At 38.3% G+C, this 23427-nt stretch overlaps 1 protein-coding gene across 4 annotated transcripts in view; it reads right to left on the bottom strand.

The window, feature by feature from the left end:
• The window catches only part of CHM (CHM Rab escort protein), a 244705-nt gene that overhangs the window by 170195 nt on the left and 51083 nt on the right, over positions 1–23427 (bottom strand). For all 4 annotated transcript variants that reach the window (XM_077888545.1, XM_077888547.1, XM_077888546.1 and 1 more), the window contains exons 3-4: positions 23117–23189; positions 13913–14037 (exon numbers count right to left, since the gene is read on the bottom strand). In XM_077888545.1, the coding sequence (XP_077744671.1) occupies positions 13913–14037; positions 23117–23189 (198 nt within the window). The remainder of the gene's footprint in view (positions 1–13912; positions 14038–23116; positions 23190–23427) is intronic.

Raw genomic sequence — 23427 nt, 5'->3', positions numbered from 1 at the left:
CAAAATAAATGAGTAAGTGAAAAAGAAAAAAAAGAGAAAGAGAAACCAGTGAGGAGAGTCTTAACTATAGAGAATAAACTGGTGCTTACCAAAGTGGAGGTGGGTAGGACAGGTCAAAGAGGTGATGGGGATTAAAGAGTACACTTATCATGACAATGTTGAGTAATCCCTATATAGTACACTGAAACTAATATTACACTGTATGTCAACTAACTGAATATTTAAGTCTTTATTTTTTTAAGTCTTTATTTAAATTACAGTTAGTTAACATTCAGTGTAATACTAGTTCCAGGTGTACAATATAGTACTTCAACATTTCCATACATCACTTGGTGCTCACCACAAGTACACTACTTAATCCCTATCACCTACTTAAACCATGCCCTTACTGACCTTCCCTCTGGTAACCATCCATTTGCTCTCTATAGTTAAGTAACAGGAATTTAAATGAAAACTTTAAAAAAATACTCACTGAGAATTCTGTAATCACGAACATACTGACCAACCTACCTCCCCTCACTTTCCCACCTACCTATCCTTTTACTAGCTTAAATTACTTTTAGTTGGGCACTATGTCACTTACAACCTAAATCAAACTTATCTGTACACTATGTAAAAAAGAAAAACAGCTTCCTCTAAATTGTAACAATTACATTTTTAAAATGTATTCCTTTATCTTACTGATATTACTCCATTTTTGCCCAGGAAGTTCATGTTACTTATATCATTTTTAAGTTAAAATTTTAGAATCCAAAATTAGAAAGTAGAATTTTAGGTTACCGTTAAAGTAATATCTTTATTTCATTATGTACTAGAGAATTGGTTCATCTGCAAATCTATGAAGACAGTTTTCATCCTGATTTACCATCATGATGCCTTAATACTGTATATAAAAAACACAAAAGACTCCACCCCAAGATTCCTAAAACTCATACAGCAATTCAGCAGTGTGGCAGGATACAAAATCAGTGCCCAGAAATCCGTGGCAATTCTATACACTAACAATGAGACTGAAGAAAGAGAAATGAAGGAGTCCATCCCATTTACAATTGTACCCAAAAGCATAAGATAGCTAGGAATAAACCTAACCAAAGAAGTAAAGGTTCTATACCCTAAAAACTACAGAAGACTTCTGAAAGAAATTGAGGAAGACACAAAGAGATGGAAAAATATTCCATGCTCATGGATTGGAAGAATTAATATTGTGAAAATGTCAATACTACCCACGGCAATTTACACATTTAATGCAATCCCTATCAAAATACCATGGACTTTTTCAGAGAGTTGAAACAAATCATCTTTACGACTTTCTTTCAGAAAAGACCCCAAATAGACAGGGGAATATTAAAAAAGAAAACCAGAGCCAGGGGCATCACAATGCCAGATTGCAGGTTGTACTACAAAGCTGTGGTCATCAAGACAGTACTGGCACAAAAACAGACACATAGATCAATTGAACAGAATAGAGAACCCAGAAGTGGACCCTCAACTCTATGGTCAACATAGACATTCGACAAAGCAGAAAAGGCTATCCACTGGAAAAAGGACAGTCTCTTCAATAAATGGAGCTGGGAAAATTAGACAGCCAAATGCAGAAGAATGAAACTGCACCATTCTCTTACACCATACAAAAAGATAAACTCAAAATGGATGACAGATCTAAATGTGAGACAAGATTCCATCAAAATCCTAGAGGAGAACACAGGCAACACCCATTTTGAACTTGGCCACAGCAACTTCTTGCGAGATACATCCAGGAATGCAAATGAAACAAAAGCAAAAATGAATTATTGGGACTTCATCAAGATAAAAAGCTTCTGCACAGCAAAAGAAACAGTCAACAAAACTAAAAGACAACCTACAGAATGGGAGAAGATATTTGCAAATGACCTATCAGATAGAGGGCTAGTATCCAAGATCTATAAAGAACTTATGAAACTCAGCAGCAAAGAAACAAACCATCTAATCATGAAATGGGCAAAAGACATAACCAGAAATTTCACAGAGGAAGACATAGACATGGCCAACAAGCACATGAGAAAATGCTCCGCATCACTTGCCATCAGGGAGATACAAATCAAAACCACAATGAGATACCACCTCACCCCAGTGAGAATGGTGAACATTAACAAGGCAGGAAACCACACGTTGGAGAGGATGTGGAGAAGGGGAACTCTGGCACTTTTGGAGGGAATGTGAACTGGTATAGCCACTCTAGAAAACTGTGTGGAGGTTCCTCAAAGAGTTAAAAATAGACCTGCCCTAAGACCTAGCAATTGCACTGCTAGGGATTTACCCCAAAGATACAGATGCAGTGAAAAGCCGAGATAACTGCACTGCAATGTTTATAGCAACAATGTCCACAATAACCAAACTGTGGAAGGAGCCTCGGTGTCCATCAAAAATTAATGGATAAAGAAGATGTGGTTTATTTATACAATGGAATACTACTCAGGCATTAGAAACGACAAATACCCACCATTTGCTTCAATGTGGAACTGGAGGGTATTATTCTGAGTGAAATAAGTCAATCATAGAAGGACAAACATTATATGGTCTCATTCATTTGGGGAATATAAAAATTAGTGAAAGGGAATAAAGGGGAAAGGAGAGAAAATGAGTGAAAATATCAGAGAGGGTGACAAAACATGAGGGACATCTAACTCTGGGAAACGAACAAGGAGTAGTGGAAAGGGAGGTGGGTGGGGGGTGGGGGTGACTGGGTGTTGGGCACTGAGGGGGGCACTTGGCAGGATAAGCACTGGGTGTTATGCTAGATGTTGGCAAATTGAACTCCAATTAAAAAAAGAAAACAAAGTCAACAATAATAAAAATATAATGCACTATCCTATATTTTATATTAGAGTATGGTGTTACCGACTTTCCATGTAATTTGAGGTATTTCTTTTTTATTTCAGCAGTTTTCCAAGCAGTTGTGATGAGTTTGCACTGATTTATTTGCATCCTTGACCTGACCTCCTTGTAATCAAAAATTAAAAATCAAGAGGCTGCTGGTTATGACTACAATATTGTTTATGGCCTAGAGATACATATTTTTAAAAGATTTTATTTATTCATGAGAGACACAGAAAGAGAGAGAGGCAGAGACACAGGCAGGGGGAGAAGCAGGCTCCATGCAGGGAGCCCGATGTGGGACTTGATCCCAAGTCCCCAGGATCACACCCTGGCTGAAGGCGGCGCTAAACCACTGAGCGACCAAGGCTGCCCGAGATACATATTTTACTCTCTTTTGATGAAATAACAAGTTGTCAACATGAGAATCAAATCATAGATTTTGGCCTAATATACATCAACTCTATAAATAAGCAAACATATCTGGTCTAAAATGAAAAAAGAAGTCATATGTCAACATACATATGATTATAAAGCTGTCTTTAACATGATATTTGGGAAATTTACCAAAATATTAAAAACAGTATTCTATCTATGTAGTGTATCAAGGACTGAAGTTTGATTTCTATTTGTTTGATGCAACTAGCTACGATAGATTCTTGGTACGAATGACCATTAAAGTAACCATTATTTTTGGTAGCTTGTGGATTAATCAGTTGTGTACAGAAACAAGACAATTAGCAAATGAGAGACCATAAATGACTAGCCATCATTAGGTATAATTACAAAGTCATCAGAAAGTGGTAACAACTTTCTTTTTGGAAACAAAATGCACATTAAGTGAGGCTAAGAATAAGGAGAAAACATAATTAACTTGTGGTGTGTGGCTACGGACAGAAAACATATGACTCTCAACAGGAAACAGACTCTTTAAAAAAGAACAAGTCAATGACGAGGAATATATAAAACTGTTCCTCTTTGTATAAGACATGATTGTCTATGTAAAAATCCCATAGAATCTATAAAAATATAATCCCCAGAACTTAAAAGTTCAGCAAGATGCCAGGATACAAGTCAATACATAAATACCAAATGCATTTGTAGATACTCATAATGAACGTAGTCAACATTAAAAAGACAATGCCACTTATAATTGCCCCAAAGATAAGTAAATACTCATGTACACCACAATTAACAAAACATGCATAGAGTTGGAACGCTGAAAATTACAAAATTCTGTAGAAAGAAATCAAAGTCAACCTACATAAATGGTGAAACATATCTTATCAATGAATTGGAAGACTCAAAATAATAAAGTTATCAATTCCCTTCAAGTTGATATATAGTATTAATGCAATTCCTATCAAAATTCCAACAACATTTTCTAGACAGAGAAAAGCTTATTAAAACATTTATCTGAAAAGGCACAAACTCTGGAATAGCTAAAACAATCTTGATAAAAGAGACTAAATTTGACTAATTATTCTACCTGATTTTAATCCCTAACAGAGCTGCAATAATCAAGATGGTAAGGTATTGGTGTGAGGAAAAAAACATACACATCAATGGGATAGAATATAAAATACACAAATATACTCATCCAAGTACAACTGATTTGACAAATATGCAAAATTAATTCAGTGGAGGAAAAACAACCTTTAAAACAAATAGTGCCAAAGTAATTGGATAATCTTATGTTAAAAAAATTAACAATGATCTAAACCTCACACCTTATACAAAAATTAACTCAATGTAGATCACAAGGTAAAACATAAAACATAAAACCATAATTTGTTTTTGAAAAACAGGAGAAAATATTCTGGATCTATACCGAAGAAAAAAGTGATAAATTGGACCTTATCAAAATTTAAAACATTTCACCTGCAAAATATCCTACTTCAAGAGGATGAGAGACAATCTACAGACTTGGGGGAAATATATGCAGACTATATACCTAACAAAGGACACATATATAAAACAAAAATCCACATGAAAAAGCCAATCCAATTAAAAAATGAGCAAAAGATATGAACACTTTCACCAAAAAGGATGTAAGACTGGCAAGCAAGCACATGAAAGGATATTTAAAATCAGACATCAGGGAAATGCAAATTAAAACTGCAATAAGAAAAAAAAATTAAAAAATAAAATAAAATAAAACTGCAATGAGATATCACTACACACCTATCAGAATGGCAAAAAAGTGAAAACACTAAATGTTGGTGAGCATGTAGAGAAATAGAATCATGAAATTCTGATGGAAATGTAAAATGGTACAGATCCTCTGGAAAACAGTTTCTCAGTTTCTTTTAAAACCAAACATGTAATTAGCGTATGACCCATTAATTATATACTTGGGTATTTATCCCAGACAAATGAAAACTTATGTTCACACAGAATCCTATGAACAAATATTCATAGCAGCTTTTTTGTAACAGAAAGAAGGGAAAAAAGCCGAGATGTTCTTCAATGGGTGACTAAAACTAAACTTTGGTATATACATACCACGGAATACTATTTAGCAATAACAACAAACGAGCTGCTAATGAATGCAACCACCTGGATGAATCCTCAAGCAACTACAATGAGAGAAAGACAATGGCAAAAGATGACATACTATACATTTCAAATTAGATAACACTCTCAAAATGACAAAATAATAGAACTGGAAGAGAGATTAGTAATTAACGAAAACTAGAAATTGGGGAAATGGTAGAAAGGAGATGAGCCATGGTTAGAAAATAGAAACAGGAAAGATCTTTGGGATGACGTACGTCCTCAGTTCTGTAAACTGACATATATGTTAAAATTATATACAAAACTAAACACATACTCATTCCCGACCTCCACAAAATGTAACATTAACATCATTAATAAGGTATATATAAAAAAGCAACAAAAACAAGCGAAGAAACTATATCGTAATTTTCCGTTATTTACAAAAGGGAACTCCAAAAGATTTTTTGATATAGCTAACAAGAATGTCAAGGATCTATTTATTGCAATGATACTCTTTCTTATTCACATCAATAAAAGAAAATAGAAGATGATGGAAGATTAAGGGCCCCAAGTCACCTGTCCCCACCAACTTACCTAGATAACTTTCAAATCATAATGAAAACCTACTAATTCAGTCTGAGATTTAACGAGAGAACAGCTGGAGGGCTACAGTGAGAAGAGTTTGCGCTTCTATCAAGGTAGGAAGACAGAAAAAAAATAATAAAGAAATAAAAAAGCATCCAAGGGGGAGGGGCCCCCACCAGATACCAGGCTAAGGCCATGCGGCGAGTGCCCACAGGTCAGGAAAGCCGAGTCTCGGAGAAGCAGGAGCTTCTTCCCGAACGGACAGGCTCTCGGAGGAGCTCCGGCAGGATCTCAGGAGGGGCAAGGATGCCCTCAGGCTCCCAGGGACACTAAGAGAGGACCTGCGCCCTGGGGGAGAGAGCGCCACACACCAGGCCAAGCTTCCTAAAGGGCTGCAGCACCCGCCCAGCGGGGCCCCCAGAACAAATCCAGCGGCGGCTCAGGCAGCGGTTCCCCACGAGAGGGCTGCACAGCCCCGGAAGCAAGATTCCAGAGGCGCAGGCCCGGGAGCCCAGAGCGCTGGGGGACAACAGCCCATGATTCGGCGATACACCCAGGACATGCAGAGGACGGAAGGGCCCAGGACAGCGAGGGCGCTCCTGACAACGCGCCCCCCGCCCTCAGAGCATTCAGGCCACTGCGGACTGAGACCTGCGGCAGTTACTGCAGGATATGACTCCAGAGCTGGAGAGCTGGTCTCCACCACTGTTGTTGTTCCTCCTGCTGTCACCTTGTACCTGGGAATGAGGAGGGCCTCACAGGATAAACAGCTCCCACAAAGCCATGCACCTGGCAGGGGGATGGGGAGCTACCCCAGGTGCACACACCTCAGAATGAGCACAGCAGAGCCCTCCCCCAGAAGACTAGCTAGAAGGACAGGAGAAAAGCAAGTTCTTGACCAAGCAGCAATGGAAAGTTCGAGGGGAAGTCAAGGAATCTACAGTATATAGAATCAGAGGATACTTCCCACCTAGTTTTTTGTTGTCTGTTTGTTCCCCCCCTCCTTTTTTTTCCTCTTTTTCTTTTCTTCTTTTCTCTTTTGTCTCTCTCTCACTGAACCATGCACCTGGCAGGGGGCAGAGTAGCTCCCCCAAGCGCTAACACCTGAAAATCAGCACGGCAGGCACCTCCCCCAGAAGACCAGCTAGACAGAGAGGGGAAAAACAAATTATTGGGCAAATTATTGACCAGGCAGCACTGGAAAGTTCCAGGGGAAGTCAAGGGATTTACAGTATACAGAATTAGAGGATACCACCCTAATGTTTTGTTTTTTTTTATTTGCTTCCCTCCCCTATTTTTTCTTCTCTTTCTCTTTTTACTCTTTCTTTTCTTTTTCTTTTTTTTCTTTCTTTTTCTTTATTTCTTTCTCTTCTCTCTTTTCTCCTTTTCCCAATACAACATGTTTTTCGCCACTCCGCTCTGAGCAAAATGACGAGAAGGAAAACCTCCCCTCAAAAGAAAAAAATCAGAAACAGTCCTCTCCCACAGAGTTACAAAATTTGGATTACAATTCAATGTCAGAAAGCCAATTCAGAAGCACTATTAGAGAGCTACTAGTGGCTCTACAAAAAAGCATAAAGGACTCATGAGACTTCATGACTGCAGAATTTAGATCTAAACAGGCAGGAAATTAAAAATCAATTAAATGAGATGCAATCCAAACTAGAGGTCCTAATGATGAGGATTAACAAGGTGGAAGAATGAGTGAATGACATAGAAGAAAAGTTTATGGCAAAGAGGGAAACTGAGGAAAAAAGAGACAAACAATTAAAAGATCGTGAGGATATTTTAAGGAAAATAAGTGACAGCCCAAGGAAGAAAAATCTACGTTTCACTGGGGTTCCCGAGGGCGCCGAAAAGGACAGAGGGCCAGAATATGTATTTGAACAAATCATAGCTGAAAACGTTCCTAATCTGGGAAGGGAAACAGGCATTCAGTTACAAGAAATAGAGAGATCCCCCCTAAAATCAATACAAACCGTTCAACACCTCGACATTTGATAGTGAAGCCTGCAAATTCCAAAGATAAAGAAAAGATCCTTAAAGCACCAAGAGACAAGAAATCCCTAAATTATCTGGGGAGGAATATAAGATTAACAGCAGACCTCTCCACAGAGACCTGGCAGGCCAGAAAGGGCTGGCAGGATATACTCAAGGTCCTAAATAAGAAAAACATGTAGCCAAGAATACTTTATCCGGCAAGGCTCTCATTCAAAATGGAAGGAGAGATAAAGAGCTTCCAAGACAGGCAGGAACTGAAAGAATATGTAACCTCTAAACGAGCTCTGTAACAAATTTAAAGGGGGACTCTTAAAATTCCCCTTTAAGAAGAGGTCCAATGCAACAATCCACAAAAACAGGGACTGAATAGGTATTATGATGACACTAAATTCCTATCTTTCAATAGTAACTCTGAACGTGAATGGGATTAATGACCCCATGAAAAGGCGCAGGGTGTCAGACTGGATAAAAAAGCAGGACCCATCTATTTGCTGTCTATAAGAGACTCATTTTAGACATGAGGACACCTACAGCCTGAAAAGAAAAGGTTGGAGAACCATTTACCATTCAAATGGTCCTCAAAAGAAAGCAAGGGTAGCCATCCTTATATCAGACAAACTAAAATTTATCCGGAAGACTCTAGTGAAAGATGAAGAGGGACACTATATAACACTTAAAGGATCATTCCAACAAGAGGATTTAAGAATCATCAATATGTATGCACCGAATGCGGGAGCTGCCAAAAACATCAATCAATTAATAACCAAACTTAAGACATACTTAGATAATAATACATTTATACTTGGTGACTTCAATGTAGTTCTTTCTACAATCGATAGGTTTTCTAAGCACATCTCCAAAGAAACAAGAGCTTTAAATGATACACGGGACCAGATGGATTTCACAGATATCTACAGAACTTTACATCCAAACTCAACTGAATACACATTCTTCTCAAGTGTACATGGAACGTTCTCCAGAATAGACCACATACTGGGTCAAAAATCAGGTATGAACTGATACCAAACGACTGGGATCATCCCCTGCATATTCTCAGATCATAATGCCTTGAAATTAGAACTAAATCACAACAATAAGTTAGGAAGGACTTCAAACACATGGAGGTTAAGGACCATCTTGCTAAAAGATGAAAGGGTCAACCAGGAAATTAAGCAGAATTAAAAAGATTCATGGAAAAATAATGAGAATGAAGATTCAACCATTCAAAATCTTTGGGATAAAACAGAAGCAGTCCTGAGGAGGAAATACATCGCAATACAAGCATCCATACAAAAACTGGAAAGAACTCAAATACAAAAGCTAACCTTACACATAAAGGAGCTAGAGAAAAAAATAGGAAATAGATCCTACACCCAGCAGAAGAAGAGAGTTAATAAAGATTCGAGCAGAACTCAACGAAATCGAGACCAGAAGAACTGTGGAACAGATCAACAAAACCAGGAGTTGGTTCTTTGATAGAATTAATAAGATAGATAAACCAATAGCCAGCCTTATTAAAAAGAAGAGAGAGAAGACTCAAATTAATAAAATCATGAATGAGAAAGGAGAGATCACTACCAACACCAAGGAAATACGAACGATTTTAAAAACATATTATGAACAGCTAGACGCCAATGAATTAGGCAATCTAGAAGAAATGGACGCATTTCTGGAAAGCCACAAATTACCACAACTGGATCAGGAAGAAATAGAAAAACTAAACAGGCCAATCAACAGGGAGGAAATTGAAGCAGTCATCAATAACCTTCCATGACACAAAAGTACAGGGCCAGATGGCTTCCCTGCGGAATTCTATCACATGTTTAAAGAAGAAACCGTATCTATTCTATTAAAGCGGTTTGGAAAGATGGAAAGAGATGGAGTACTTCCAAATTCTTTCTATGAGGCCAGCATCACCTTAATTCCAAAACCAGACAAAGTCCCCACCAAAAAGGAGAATTATAGATCAATATCCCTAATGAACATGGATGCAAAAATTCTCAAAAAGATACTAGCCAATAGGATACAAGAGTACATTAAGAAGATTATTCAACATAACCAAGGAGGATTTATCCCCGGGATGCAAAGCTGGTTCAACACCCATAAAACAATCGATGTGATTCATCATTTCAGCAATAGAAAAACCAAGAACCATATGATCCTCTAAATAGATGCAGAGAAAGCATTTGGCAAAATGCAGCATCCATTCCTGATCAAAACTCTTCAGAGTGTAGGGATAGAGGGAACATTCCTCTGCATCTTAAAAGCCATCTACGAAAAGCCCACAGCAAATATCATTCTCCAAGGGGAAGCACTGGGAGCATTTCCCCGAAGATCAGGAACAAGACAGGGATGTCCACTCTCACCACTGCATTTCAACAGAGTACTAGAAGTCCTAGCCTCAGCAATGAGACAACAAAAACACATACAAGGCATTCAAATTGGCAAAGAAGAAGTCAAGCTCTGCCTCTTCACTGATGACATGATACTCTATGTAGAAAACCCAAAAGCCTCCACCCCAAGATTGCTAGAACTCATATAGCAATTCAGCAGTGTGGCACGATACAAACACAATGCCCAGAAGTCAGTTGCACTTCTATACACTAACAATGAAACTGAAGAAAGAGAAATGAAGGAGTCGATCCCATTGACAATTGCACCCAAAAGCATAAGATACGTAGGAATAAACCTAACCAGAGGTAAGGTCTATACCCTAAAAACTATAGAACACTTCTGAAAGAAATTGAGGAAGACACAAAGAGAAGGAAAAATATTCCATGCTCATGGATTGGCAGAATTAATATTGTGAAAAGGTCAATGTTACCCAGGGCAATTTACACGTTTAATGCAATGCCTATCAAAATACCATGGACTTTCTTCAGAGAGTTAGAACAAATTATTTTAAGATTTGTGTGGAATCAGAAAAGACACCGAATAGCCAGGGCAATTTTAAAAAAGAAAACCATAGCTGGGAGCATCACAATGCCAGATTTCAGGTTGTACTACAAAGCTGTGGTCCTCAAGACATGTGGTACTGGCACAAAAACAGACACATAGATCAGTGGAACAGAATAGAGAATCCAGAAGTTGACCCTGAACTTTATGGTCAACTAATATTCGATAAAGGAGGAAAGACTATCCATTGGAAGAAAGACAGTCTCTTCAATAAATGGTGCTGGGAAAATTGGACATCCACATGCAGAAGAATGAAACTAGACCACTCTCTTTCACCATACACAAAGATAAACTCAAAATGGATGAAAGATCTAAATGTGAGACAAGATTCCATCAAAATCCTAGAGAAGAACACAGGCAACACCCTTTTTGAACTCGGCCACAGTAACTTCTTGCAAGATACATCCGCGAAGGCAAAAGAAACAAAAGCAAAAATGAACTATTGGGACTTCATCAAGATCAAAAGCTCTGCACAGCAAAGGATACAGTCAACAAAACTAAAAGACAACCTACAGAATGGGAGAAGATATTTGCAAATGACCTATCAGATAAAGGGCTAGTTTCCAAGATCTATAAAGAACTTATTAAACTCAACACCAAAGAAACAAACAATCCAATCATGAAATGGGCAAAAGACATGAACAGAAATCTCACAGAGGAAGACATAGACATGGACAACATGCATATGAGAAAACGCTCTGCATCACTGGCCATCAGGGTAATACAAATCAAAACCACAATGAGATACCACCTCACACCAGTGAGAATGGGGAAAATTAACAAGGCAGGAAACAACAAATGTTGGAGAGGATGCGGAGAAAAGGGAACCCTCTTACACTGTTGGTGGGAATGTGAACTGGTGCAGCCACTCTGGAAAACTGTGTGGAGGTTCCTCAAAGAGTTAAAAATAGACCTGCCCTACGACCCAGCAATTGCACTGTTGGGGATTTACCCCAAAGATACAGATGCAGTGAAACGCCAGGACACCTGCACCCCGGTGTTTATAGCAGCAATGGCCATGATAGCCAAACTGTGGAAGGAGCCTCGGTGTCCAACGAAAGATGAATGGATAAAGAAGATGTGGTTTATGTATACAATGGAATATTACTCAGCTATTAGAAATGACAAATACCCACCATTTGCTTCAACGTGGATGGAACTGGAGGGTATTATGCTGAGTGAAGTAAGTCAGTCGGAGAAGGACAAACATGATATGTTCTCATTCATGTGGGGAATATAAATAATAGTGAAAGGGAATATAAGGGAAGGGAGAAGAAATGTGTGGGAAATATCAGAAAGGGAGACAGAACGTAAAGACTGCTAACTCTGGGAAACGAACTAGGGGTGGTAGAAGGGGAGGAGGGCGGGGGGTGGGAGTGAATGGGTGACGGGCCCTGGGGATTATTCGGTATGTTAGTAAATTGAACACCAATAAAAAATAAATTAAAAAAAAAAAAAAGATCTAAATGTGAGACAAGATTCCGTCAAAATCCTAGAGAAGAACACAGGCAACATCCTTTTTGAACTTGGCCACAGTAACTTCTTTCAAGTTTCATCCTGGAAGGCAAATGAAACAAAACCAAAATGAACTATTGGGACTTCATCAAGATAAGAAGCTTTTGCACAGCAAAGAATACAGTCAACAAAACTGAAAGACAACCTACGGTATGGGAGAAGATATTTACAAATGACGTATCCGACAAAGGGCTAGTTTTCAAGATCTATAAAGAACTTATTAAACTCAACACCAAAGAAATAAACAATCCAATCATGAAATGGGCAAAAGACATGAAGAGAAATCTCACAGAGGAAGACATAAACATGGCCAAGAAGCACATGAGGAAATTCTCCACATCACTTGCCTTCAGGGAAATACAAATCAAAACCACAATGAGATACCACCTCACACCAGTGAGAATGGGGAAAATTAACAAGGCAGGAAACAACAAATGTTGGAGAGGATGTGGAGAAAAGGGAACCCTCTTGCGCTGTTGGTGGGAATGTGAACTGGTGCAGCCACTCTGGAAAACTGTGTGGAGGTTCCTCAAAGAATTAAAAATAGATGTGCCCTACGACCCAGCAATTGCAGTGCTGGGGATTTACCCCAAAGATACAGATGCAGTGAAACACCGGGACACCTGCACCCCGATGTTTATAGCAGCAATGTCCACAATAGCCAAACTGTGGAAAGAGCCTCAGTGTCCATCGAAAGATGAATGGATAAAGAAGATGTGGTATATGTATACAATGGAATATTACTCAGCCATTAGAAACGACAAATACCCACCATTTGCTTCAACGTGGATGGAACTGGAGGGTATTATGCTAAGTGAAATAAGTCAATCAGAGAAGGACAAAGATTATATGGTCTCATTCATTTGGGGAATATAAAAACTAATGAAAGGGAATAAAGGGGAAAGGAGAAAAAATAAGTGGGAAATATCAGAAAGGGATACAGAACATGAAAGACTCCTAACTCTGGGAAATGAACTTGGGGTGGTGGAAGGGGAGGTCAGCGGGGGGCGTGGGGGGCGGGGGAGGGTGACTGGGTGGCGGTTACTGATGTGAGCAGTTGATGGGATGAGCACTGGGTGTTATTCTGCATGTTGACAAATTGAACACCAATAAAAATAAATTTATTAAAAAAAGAATTAAATAATCCTGGGTTTTAATCTTGGGCTCTTCCACTATCTAGGCTAGGTATGGTCGTCTTGACATTTTTCAAGCCATGGGACCTTCAGCAAATAATCTCTACAATGAGAATTGCGTAAAAACTGCAATTCGTACTATCTGTTCTATCGAAGCACAGGACGGTTTTAAGAATCAAGTCATTAATGTAACATGTTATTATCATCACTATCATCTAAGCAGAGAAAACTGAAAGTTGTATTTTAAAACAGGCAAACCATTTTATCAATTGACTTTTAGCAACCAATGTCATATGTTGGCTTCTTCTGAATAGATGTCAATAAGAAGTTATTAATTTGGTTTATCCTAAATAATTACTAACTTTACATACCTGGCATAACAAAACACTTCCACATGTTGAATGGTTTTATCCTTCCTGCTAAGAGCAATGGCTTCTTCATTTTCAAGAATCTGCTCTTGCCATGCTGGGCCTTCATTCACAATGTCACTGTTTTCCTAAGCAAAATATAGATCAGAAATTTTAATTAAATTGGGCAATCAGAACCTCTACTTTTTTGTGAAAATATAGACCTTTTTCAATCAATGTTTTGCCTTTGATCCCATCAGAATTCTGAAATGACTCTAGCATAGTGTGCCATCTCAAAGAAGAGAGAAGAAAATTGTGTAAAAACCTATCCTATCAAAAGCTAGCTCTGGTTTACAGATTTCTATCAGGATATCTGACAGTATGATACAGTCATTGGATGTGCCTGTTTTGACATTATTTAAGAACTAAGACAACCCTCTATCTGCTGAAAATCAAGTGTGTCTGTTCTACATATTACTTTTTATTAAGAAAGTTTTTGCATTTTATTGTCCAAAAGCAGGCTCATAATTACTTCATTCTACTTGTTTTTAGGTATTTGAAGGTCAGTCAATAACCATACCAAATTCTGATTATATATATAAGTATTTTTGAAAAATATTCAGCCCACTGTAAATGTAAGACTATATAATAATCCTCTAAATGTCTCATATTAAGAAAGACAATAAAACAATAATATATGTATGCAAACTTATAAGGGTTGAAAGAGGCCCTTCAAAACTTTCAATAATTTCCAATTATACTTTATGGAAATAAATTATATGTAGAGCAATATTTTAATACAGGAGTTTTTTGCAAAATTCAGGATATACTTTTTCTATATGTTAAGGCTCAGTTTTTAATATTCTTAAAATTTTAAACTATTTGATACACATTGCTTAGAAAAATGTTTAAAATATATATTTTCAAAGAACTAGTCATGGGGAAAAAGAACTAGTAATAAAATATAACTATAATATTGTTTAAGTAAAATCACCTTAGGAAATTTCTAAACTTACAGATTTCATAAAATAGGACAATATTTTAAAGGAGGAAATACAGTAATTTGAAATGACCTGATTGGTAGTTTTGCATATTTATAGTAGTCACCTGACAAAATCAGTAAAACCAAAGCCAATAAAAATTTAATGTAAATTTATTAATTTTTTTTTCTAAGGTAGGACTGACTTGGTTTTGGCTCGGTTTATGATCTCAGGGTCCTAGTATGAAGCCCCAGGTCAGGTTCTGTGCTCAGAGAGGAGTTTGCTTCTCTCTCTCCCTTTGCCCCTCCCTCCCACTCACACATTTTCTCTCTCTAAAATAAATAAATGTTTTAAACAAGGCTTTTTCTGGAGACACCTGGGTGGCTCAGGTCATGATTCCAGGGCTCTGGGATTGAGTCTTGCATGAGGCTCCCCACAGGGAGCCTGCGTCTCTTCCTCTGCCTATATCTCTGCCTGTGTCTCTCATGAATAAATAAATAAAATCTTGCCCCAAAAAAGGCTTTTTTTTCTCCTGAATTTAACATTTTAAGGTGAAGAAAGGTAGGGAAGACATCCCTTATTATTAAGTGTAATTATGAGATAGTGTTAAACATCCCAACATAGGTAAAAAAATGAGGTGAAATACAGGAACTCTAAATGTGAAAACATGGGGTTACCAACCTGAATGAAGAAAAGACTAGATCAGTAGACAAAGAATGAAAGAGGAAAGGATATGGTGAAAGAGTCAAGATGCTGGAGTAGAAGAACCACTAAAATAAACATCTACAAAAATATTTTAATAAATCGAATCTATTATTAAAATTTATTTTATAAAATTCCCTCCACTCACCAGAAGTTCTCCATTCAGAAAACTGAGGTATTTTTATTGTCTTTGCTGTGAGTATCTAGGTTAAATTTTCTCATGGAAGTACTAAATATGGTAAATATAGTAAATAAGATAACCCTTCACATACTTCCTAAGACTAAGGTTCAAAATAGGATTTCTAATTCACACAAATATATGAATATTAAGGCACATATATAAATCAGCTAAATATCTATTAGTAACATTTACTTTCTTGATTTACAAAGTTTGTATTACATGCAATATTACTTTCCAACAATTGTTTCTCCACACTCTCACTTCATGCAACAGTATTATTCAAACTGAATCTTCACTGCATCTTCAACATCACTATCTTTGTCATCACTAGAAGCACTTTATAAGTCACCTACCATTAATTAATCAGTACAACTACAATGCTTAGTGTGGTGCTTGGCACATGGTAAGTGCTTAATAAGTCTTAGCTTATATTATTTTTAGCTAACTGTATCTAATTTTCTAGAATTTATCACCCTCCTTTCCCAACCGTTTAAACTATTTTGAGATATAGCAGTTTCTGATTCCATGCATGATGCTCACAGTAGGATATTCACTTGAAGCCACATGTACCATTCACATAAAATTAGGACACTTTTTTAATGTCATAAAAATCAATAAACTACATGACACAACCAACTCCACACATTACTATGGTGTAAATGTCTTCTAAAAAACTTCTTGGGGGGCAGGGCGGGGCAAGATGGCTGAGGAGGAGGGTCCCCAGCTCACCTGGCCACACCAACTAACCTACATGGCTTTTAAATCATCCTAAAAACCTACAGATTCGACCTGACATTTAAAGAGAGAACAGCTAGAATGCTACAGAGAGAAGGGTTTTAGCTTCTAACAAGGTGGGAAAGCAGAAAAAAATTAAAAAGAATCAAGTAGGAGGGGGCCACTGCAAGGAACCAGGCTAAAGCTAGGCTGCGAAAGCCTCCAGGGACAGGAAAGCCCAGCCCCAGAGAAGCAGAAACTTTAAAAATCTGCACTGCATTCCTGCTGTAGGGAAAGGCGCTTAGCAGGGAAACTGGGCAGGATCACTGGAGGGGCAGTGGAGCCTCCAGTTTCCTGGAGTCACTAATAGAGGAAGCACGCCCAGTGGAAATTGCACCACAGACTGTGGGCTGATCTTGGTAAAGGGCTAGATAGCGCGTGCACGGCGGGGCCTCCGGAGAAGCTCAGGGCAGAGAGGTCTACGCCATGCTGCCTTCGGAAGCCGTGGATAAAGGAGCACGAGACCAGCAGTACAGGGCCTAGATGCCTGGACAACGAGCAGACACAGCCCCAGATCCTGCACTCCCCCTGGAGGAGGTGGAGTTGAGGAGGACACAGGACAGAGAGGACTCTCCTGCTGCCGGGCACCCCTGAGCTGTTCAGATGAGCACCCACCACCACCTAAGAAGCATCCAGGACAGCATGCACTGGGAGACTGCAGTAGTTACTACGGGCTGGCCGCCGCCAGTGTGTCTGTTCCTCCTTGTGTCACCCTGTGCCTGGAACGGGGGCCCCAGGGAACTGGGCCAACAGGATAACCAGCTCCCACTGGGCCTGGCACCCGGCATGAGGCAGGGCAGCTCCAGCAGATGCACACACCTGAGAACCAGCACAGCAGGTCCTCCACCAGAAGACCAGCTCTAAGGGCAGGGGAAGAGCAAGTTCTTGACCCAGAAGCATGGGAAACCCCGAGGGGAAGTCAAAGGAGTTACAGTATATACAACCAGAGGAATCATCTAGGGTGAAATTTACTTAGGTCTTGTTGGATATTCTTGATGCAGCCCATTCATACGGCGACTTTGCACTGAGCAAAATGACTAGAAAGAACTCACCACCAAAGAAAGAATCAGAAACAGTACTCTCTGCCACAGAGTTACAAAATTTGGATTACAATTCAATGTCAGAAAGCCAATTCAGAAGCACTATTATAAAGCTACTGGTGGCTCTTGAAAACAGCACAAAGGATTCCAGAGACGTCATGACTGCAGAATTCAGATCTAATCAAAACAAAACTAAAAATCAATTAAATGAGATGCAATCCAAACGAGGTCCTAACGACAAGGGTTAACGAGGTAGAAGAACAAGTGAGTGACATAAACGACAAGTTGATCACAAGGAAGGAAGTTGAGGAAAAAAGAGAAAAACAATTAAAACACCATGAGGAAAGGTTAAGGGAAATAAATGACAGCCTCAGAAGCAAAAGTCTACGTTTAATTGGGGATCCAGAGGGCGCCAAAAGGGACAGAAGGCCAGAAAGCATATTTGAATAAATCATAGCTCAAGAACTTCCCTAATCGATGTAGGAAAACAGTCATTCAGATCCAGGAGACAGGGGTACACCCCCAAAATAAAAAAAAAAAAAAGTTCAACACCTCGACATTTAATAGTGAAACTTGCAAATTCCAAAGATAAAGAGAAAACCCTTAAAGCAGGAAGAGACAAGATACCCCTAACTTATATGGGGAGAAATATTAGATTAAGAGGAGACATCTCCACAGAGACCTGGCAGGCCAGAAAGGCCTGGCAGGATATATTCAGGGTCCTAAATGAGAAGAACCCGCAGCCAAAAATACTTTATCCAGCAAGGCTCTCATTCAGAACAGATGAAGAGATAAACAGCTTCCAAGATACGCAGAAAGTGAAAGAATATGTGACCACCAAACCAGCCCTGAAAGAAATATTAAGAGGGATGCTATAAAAGAAAGAGGAAGCCCAAAGAAATAATCCACAAAAACAGGGACTGAATAGGTATCATGATGACACTAAATTCATATCTTACAATAGTATGTCTGAACATGAATGGGCTTAATGATCCCATCAAAAGATGCAGGGTTTCAGACTGGATAAAAAAGCAAGACCCATCTATTTGCTATCTACAAGAGACTCATTTTAGACATAAGGACACCTAGAGCCTGAAAATGAAAGATTGGAGAAACATTTACCATTCAAATGGTCCTCAAAAGAAAGCATGGGTAGCAATCCTCATATCAGATAAACTAAGATTTATCCCCAAGAGTGTAGTGAGAGATGAAGAGGGACACTATCTAGATCATACTTCAATGTTCTATCCAACAAGAAGACCTAAGAATCATGAATATTTATGCCGCTAACGTGGGAGCGGCCAAGTATATCAATCAATTAATAACCAATGTTAAGAAATATTTAGATAACTAAAAAAAAAATAAAAATAAATAAAAAAAAGAAATATTTAGATAACAATACACTAATACTGGGAGACTTCAACACAGCATTTTCGGCAAATGACAGATCTTCTAAGTACATCACCACAAAAGCCAAAAGGACTTTAAATGATACAGTGGAACAGATGGATTTCACAGATATATACAGAACACTGCATCCGAACACAATTGAATACACATTTTCTCAAGTCCACATGGACCTTTCTCCAGAAGAGACCACATACTGGGTCACATATTAGATCTCAACTGATATCAAAAGATGGAGATTCTCCCCGGCATATTTTCAGACCATAATGCTTTGAAACTAGAACTAAACCAGAAGATGAAATTTGGAAGAAACTCAAACACCTGGAGATTAAAGACCATCCTGCTAAAAGATAATGGGTCAAGCAGGAAATGAGATAAGAATTAAAAAGATTGATGGAAACTAATGAGAATAAAGATAAAACCGTTCAAAATCTTTGGGATACAGCAAAAGCAGTCCTAAGAGGGAAATACAATGCAATACAAGCATCTCTCAAATAACTGGAAAAAACTCAAATACCTAAGCTAACCTCGCACGTAATGGAACTGGAGAAAGAACAGCAAAAACCTACACGAAGCAGAAGAAGACAATTAATAAAGATTCTAGCAGAACATAATGAAATAGAGACCAGAAGAACTGTGGAACAGATCAACAAAACCAAGAGTTGGTTCTTTGAAAGAATTAATAAGATAGATAAACCATTAGCCAGCCTTAATAAAATGAAGAGAGAGAAGACTCAAATTAATAAAACCATGAATGAAAAAGGAAAGATCACCACCAACACCAATGAAATACAAAAGATTTTAAAAACATATTATGAGCTGCTATATCCCAATAAATTAGGCAATCTAGAAGAAATGGAAAAATTGCTGGAAAACCAGAAACTACCAAAACTGGAACAGGAAGAAATAGAAAACCTGAACAGGCCAATCACCAGGGAGGAAATTGAAGCAGTCATCAAAAACCTCCCAAGACACAAAAGTCCACGGCCAGGTGGCTTCCCAGGGGAATTCTATCAAACGTTTAAAGAAGAAACCATACCTATTCTACTAAAGCTGTTCCAAAAGATAGAAAGGGATGGAATACTTCCAATCTCATTCTATATGAGGCCAGCATCACCTTAATTCCAAAACCAGACAAAGACCCCACCAAAAAGGAGAATTATAGACCAATATCCCTGATGAACATGGATGCAAAAATTCTCAACAAGATACTAGCCAATAGGATCCAACTGTACATTAAGAAGATTATTCACCACGACCAAGTGGGATTTATCCCCGGGATGCAAGGCTGGTTCAACATTCATAAAAAAATCAATGTGATAGATCATATCAACGAGAAAAAACAAGAACCATACGATCCTCTCAATAGATGCAGAGAAAGCATTTGACAAAATACAGCACCCATTCCTGATCAAAACTCTTCAGAGTGTAGGGATAGAGGGAACTTTCCTCAACATCTTAAAAGCCATCTAGGAAAAACCCACAGCAAATATAATTCTCAATGGGGAAGCACTGGGAGCCTTTTCCCTAAGATCAGGAACAAGACAGGGATGTCCACTCTCACCACTGCTATTCAACATAGTACCAGAAGTCCTAGCCTCAGCCATCAGGCAACAGAAAGAAATAAAAGGCATTCAAATTGGCAAAGAAGAAATCAAACTCTCCCTCTTTGCAGATAACATGATACTGTTCAGAGAAAACCCAAAAGACTCTACCCCAAGATTCCTAGAACTCATATAGCAATTTGGCAGTGTGGCAGGATACAAAACCAATGCCCAGAAATCAGTGGCATTTCTATACACTAAGAATGAAAGTGAAGAAAGAGAAATGAAGGAGTCAATCCCATTTACAATTGCACCCAAAAGCATAAGATACCTAGGAATAAACCTAACCAAAGAGGTAAAGGATCTATACTCTACAAACTACGGAAAACTTCTGAAAGAAATTGAGGAAGACACAAAGAGATGGAAAAATATTCCATGCTCATTCATTGGAAGGATTAATATTGTGAAATTTTCAATACTACCCAGAGCAATTTACACATTTAATGCAATCCCTATCAAAATCCCATGGACTTTATTCAGGGAATTGGAACAAATCATCTTAAAATATGTGTGGAATCAGAAAAGACCCCTAATAGCCAGGGGAATATTTAAAACGTAAACCAGAGCTGGGGGCATCACAATGCCTGATTTCAAGTTCTACTACAAAGCTGTGACCATCAGGACAGTATGGTACTGGCAAAAAAAAAAAGAGACACATAGATCAATGGAACAGAATAGAAAATCCAGAAATAGGCCTCAAGTCTATGGGCAACTAATATTCGACAAAGCAGGAAAGACTATCCTCCTGGAAAAAGGATAGTCTCTTCGATAAATGGTGCTGAGAAAATTAGCCACGTGCAGAACAATGAGCCTAGACCATTCTACATAAAGATAAACTTAAAATGGATGAAGGATCCAAATGTGAGACAGAGTCCATCAAAATCCTAGAGGAGAACACAGGCAACACCCTTTTGAACTTGGCCACAGCAACTTCCTGCAAGATACACCTATGAAGGCAAGGGAATCAAAGCAAAAATGAACTATTTGGACTTCATCAAGATACAAAGCTTCTGCACAGCAAAAGAAAGAGTCAACAAAACTAAAAGACAACCTACAGAATGGGAGAAGATATTTGCAAATGAAATATCAGATTAAGGGGTAGTATCCAAGATCTATAAAGAACTTATTAAACTCAGCAGCAAAGAAACAAACAATCCAATCATGAAATGGGCAAAAGACATGAACATAAACTTCACAGCAGAAGACATAGACATGGCCAGAAGCACATGAGAAAATGCTCCGCATTACTGGCCATCAGGGAAACACACATCAAAACCACAATGAGATACCACCTCACCCCAGTGAGAATGTGGAAAATTTAAAAGACAGGAAACAACAAATGTTGGAGAGGGTGTGGAGAAAGGGGAACCCTCTTGCACTGTTGGTGGGAATGTGAATTGGTCCTGCCACTCTGGAAAACTGTGTGGAAGTTCTTCAGAGTTAAAAATAGACCTGCCCTAAGACCCAGCAATTTCACTGCTGGGGATTTACCCCAAGGATACAGATATAGTGAAAAGCTGAGATACCTGCTACAGCAGCAATGTCCACAATCGCTAAACTGTGCAGGGAGTCTAGGTGTCCATCAAAAGATGAATGCATAAAGAGGCTGTGGTATTTACATACAATTGAATATTACTCAGCCATTAGAAATGACAAATACCCACCATTTGCATTGATGTGGATAGAACTGGAAGTATTATGCTGAGTGAAGTAAAAGTCAATTGGAGAAAGAAAAACATTATATGGTCTCATTCATTTGGGGAATATAAAAAAAGTGAAAGTGAATAAACGGGAAAGGAGAGAAAATTAGTGGGAAGTATAAGTGAGGGTGATAGAACATGAAAGACTTCTAACTCTGGAAAACAAACAAGGGTCAGTGGAAAGGGAGGTAGTTGGGGGTTGGGGTGACTGAGTGATGGGCACTGAAGGGGACACTTGTTGGGACGAGCCCTGGGTGTTATACTATTTGTTGGCAAATCGAACTCTGATAAAAAAGAAGTATACAAAAAAAAATTTCAGTGATATCCAATAGGTATAGTAGTGAGGTCCACCTTAGGAAAAAAATTACTAAATTTACCTTAAATTTTTCTTTGTCATCTGATTGTGTCAGGTGACTTCTATAAATATGCAAAACTACCAATCACTCAGATCATTTCAAATTAATGTATTTTCTCTCAAAAAATTTTTTTAAATATACTACTGAAAGAACAACAGTTAATATATTAGATTTTATAAGGACTGAATTTTTTTTTTCTGAAAGACTATTTTGGAGAAAAAAATCTTGCCTTATATTTGGGAATGTAATGACAAAATGGAATCAAGTATATATAGTACTTTTCAGCCCACATATCTATGTATATTTAAAAAGTGTTCTCTATATTTTGAAGGCATTGGAAGAACAGTAACTAAAATGGTGACTGCATAATTTTTGTTAAATAAAAATAGGCATTAATATTACAGAAGCTTATAGTTTTCTTCAATGTAGGGTTATTACAGAATACAAAATACAACCTAGTAGATTAAAAATGAAATAAGTTTACCTGGTATTCCTTTAGCCAGGATAGTATTCCTGAAAAGCTAAAACTGGCCCAGTTTCCTCCATAGTAGCTTCTTCTGTAACAATAAAAAATAAGAGTAAAGTCACTGATCTCCATCAGCAAACCACCCTGGACCCTTCAAATCATCTCAATACTGCTACCACAAAGTTCAAACATAATTCGGATTTTGGAAATATTAGGCTGAAATAAATGTGGGCCTCTCAGATCCCAAAAGTAACTTTTCATTGTATAAGGAGTTAAAAATCTCTTTGCCCTCCTTAGAGTTTTCTCCACTGATCAAATGGTTGTAAACA

The sequence above is a fragment of the Canis aureus genome, chromosome X, assembly GCF_053574225.1.
Source record: "Canis aureus isolate CA01 chromosome X, VMU_Caureus_v.1.0, whole genome shotgun sequence".
Taxonomy (NCBI): Eukaryota; Metazoa; Chordata; class Mammalia; order Carnivora; family Canidae; genus Canis; species Canis aureus.
Note: the sequence above shows the minus strand (reverse complement) of the source record. Positions and strands in the feature narration are given on the sequence as shown.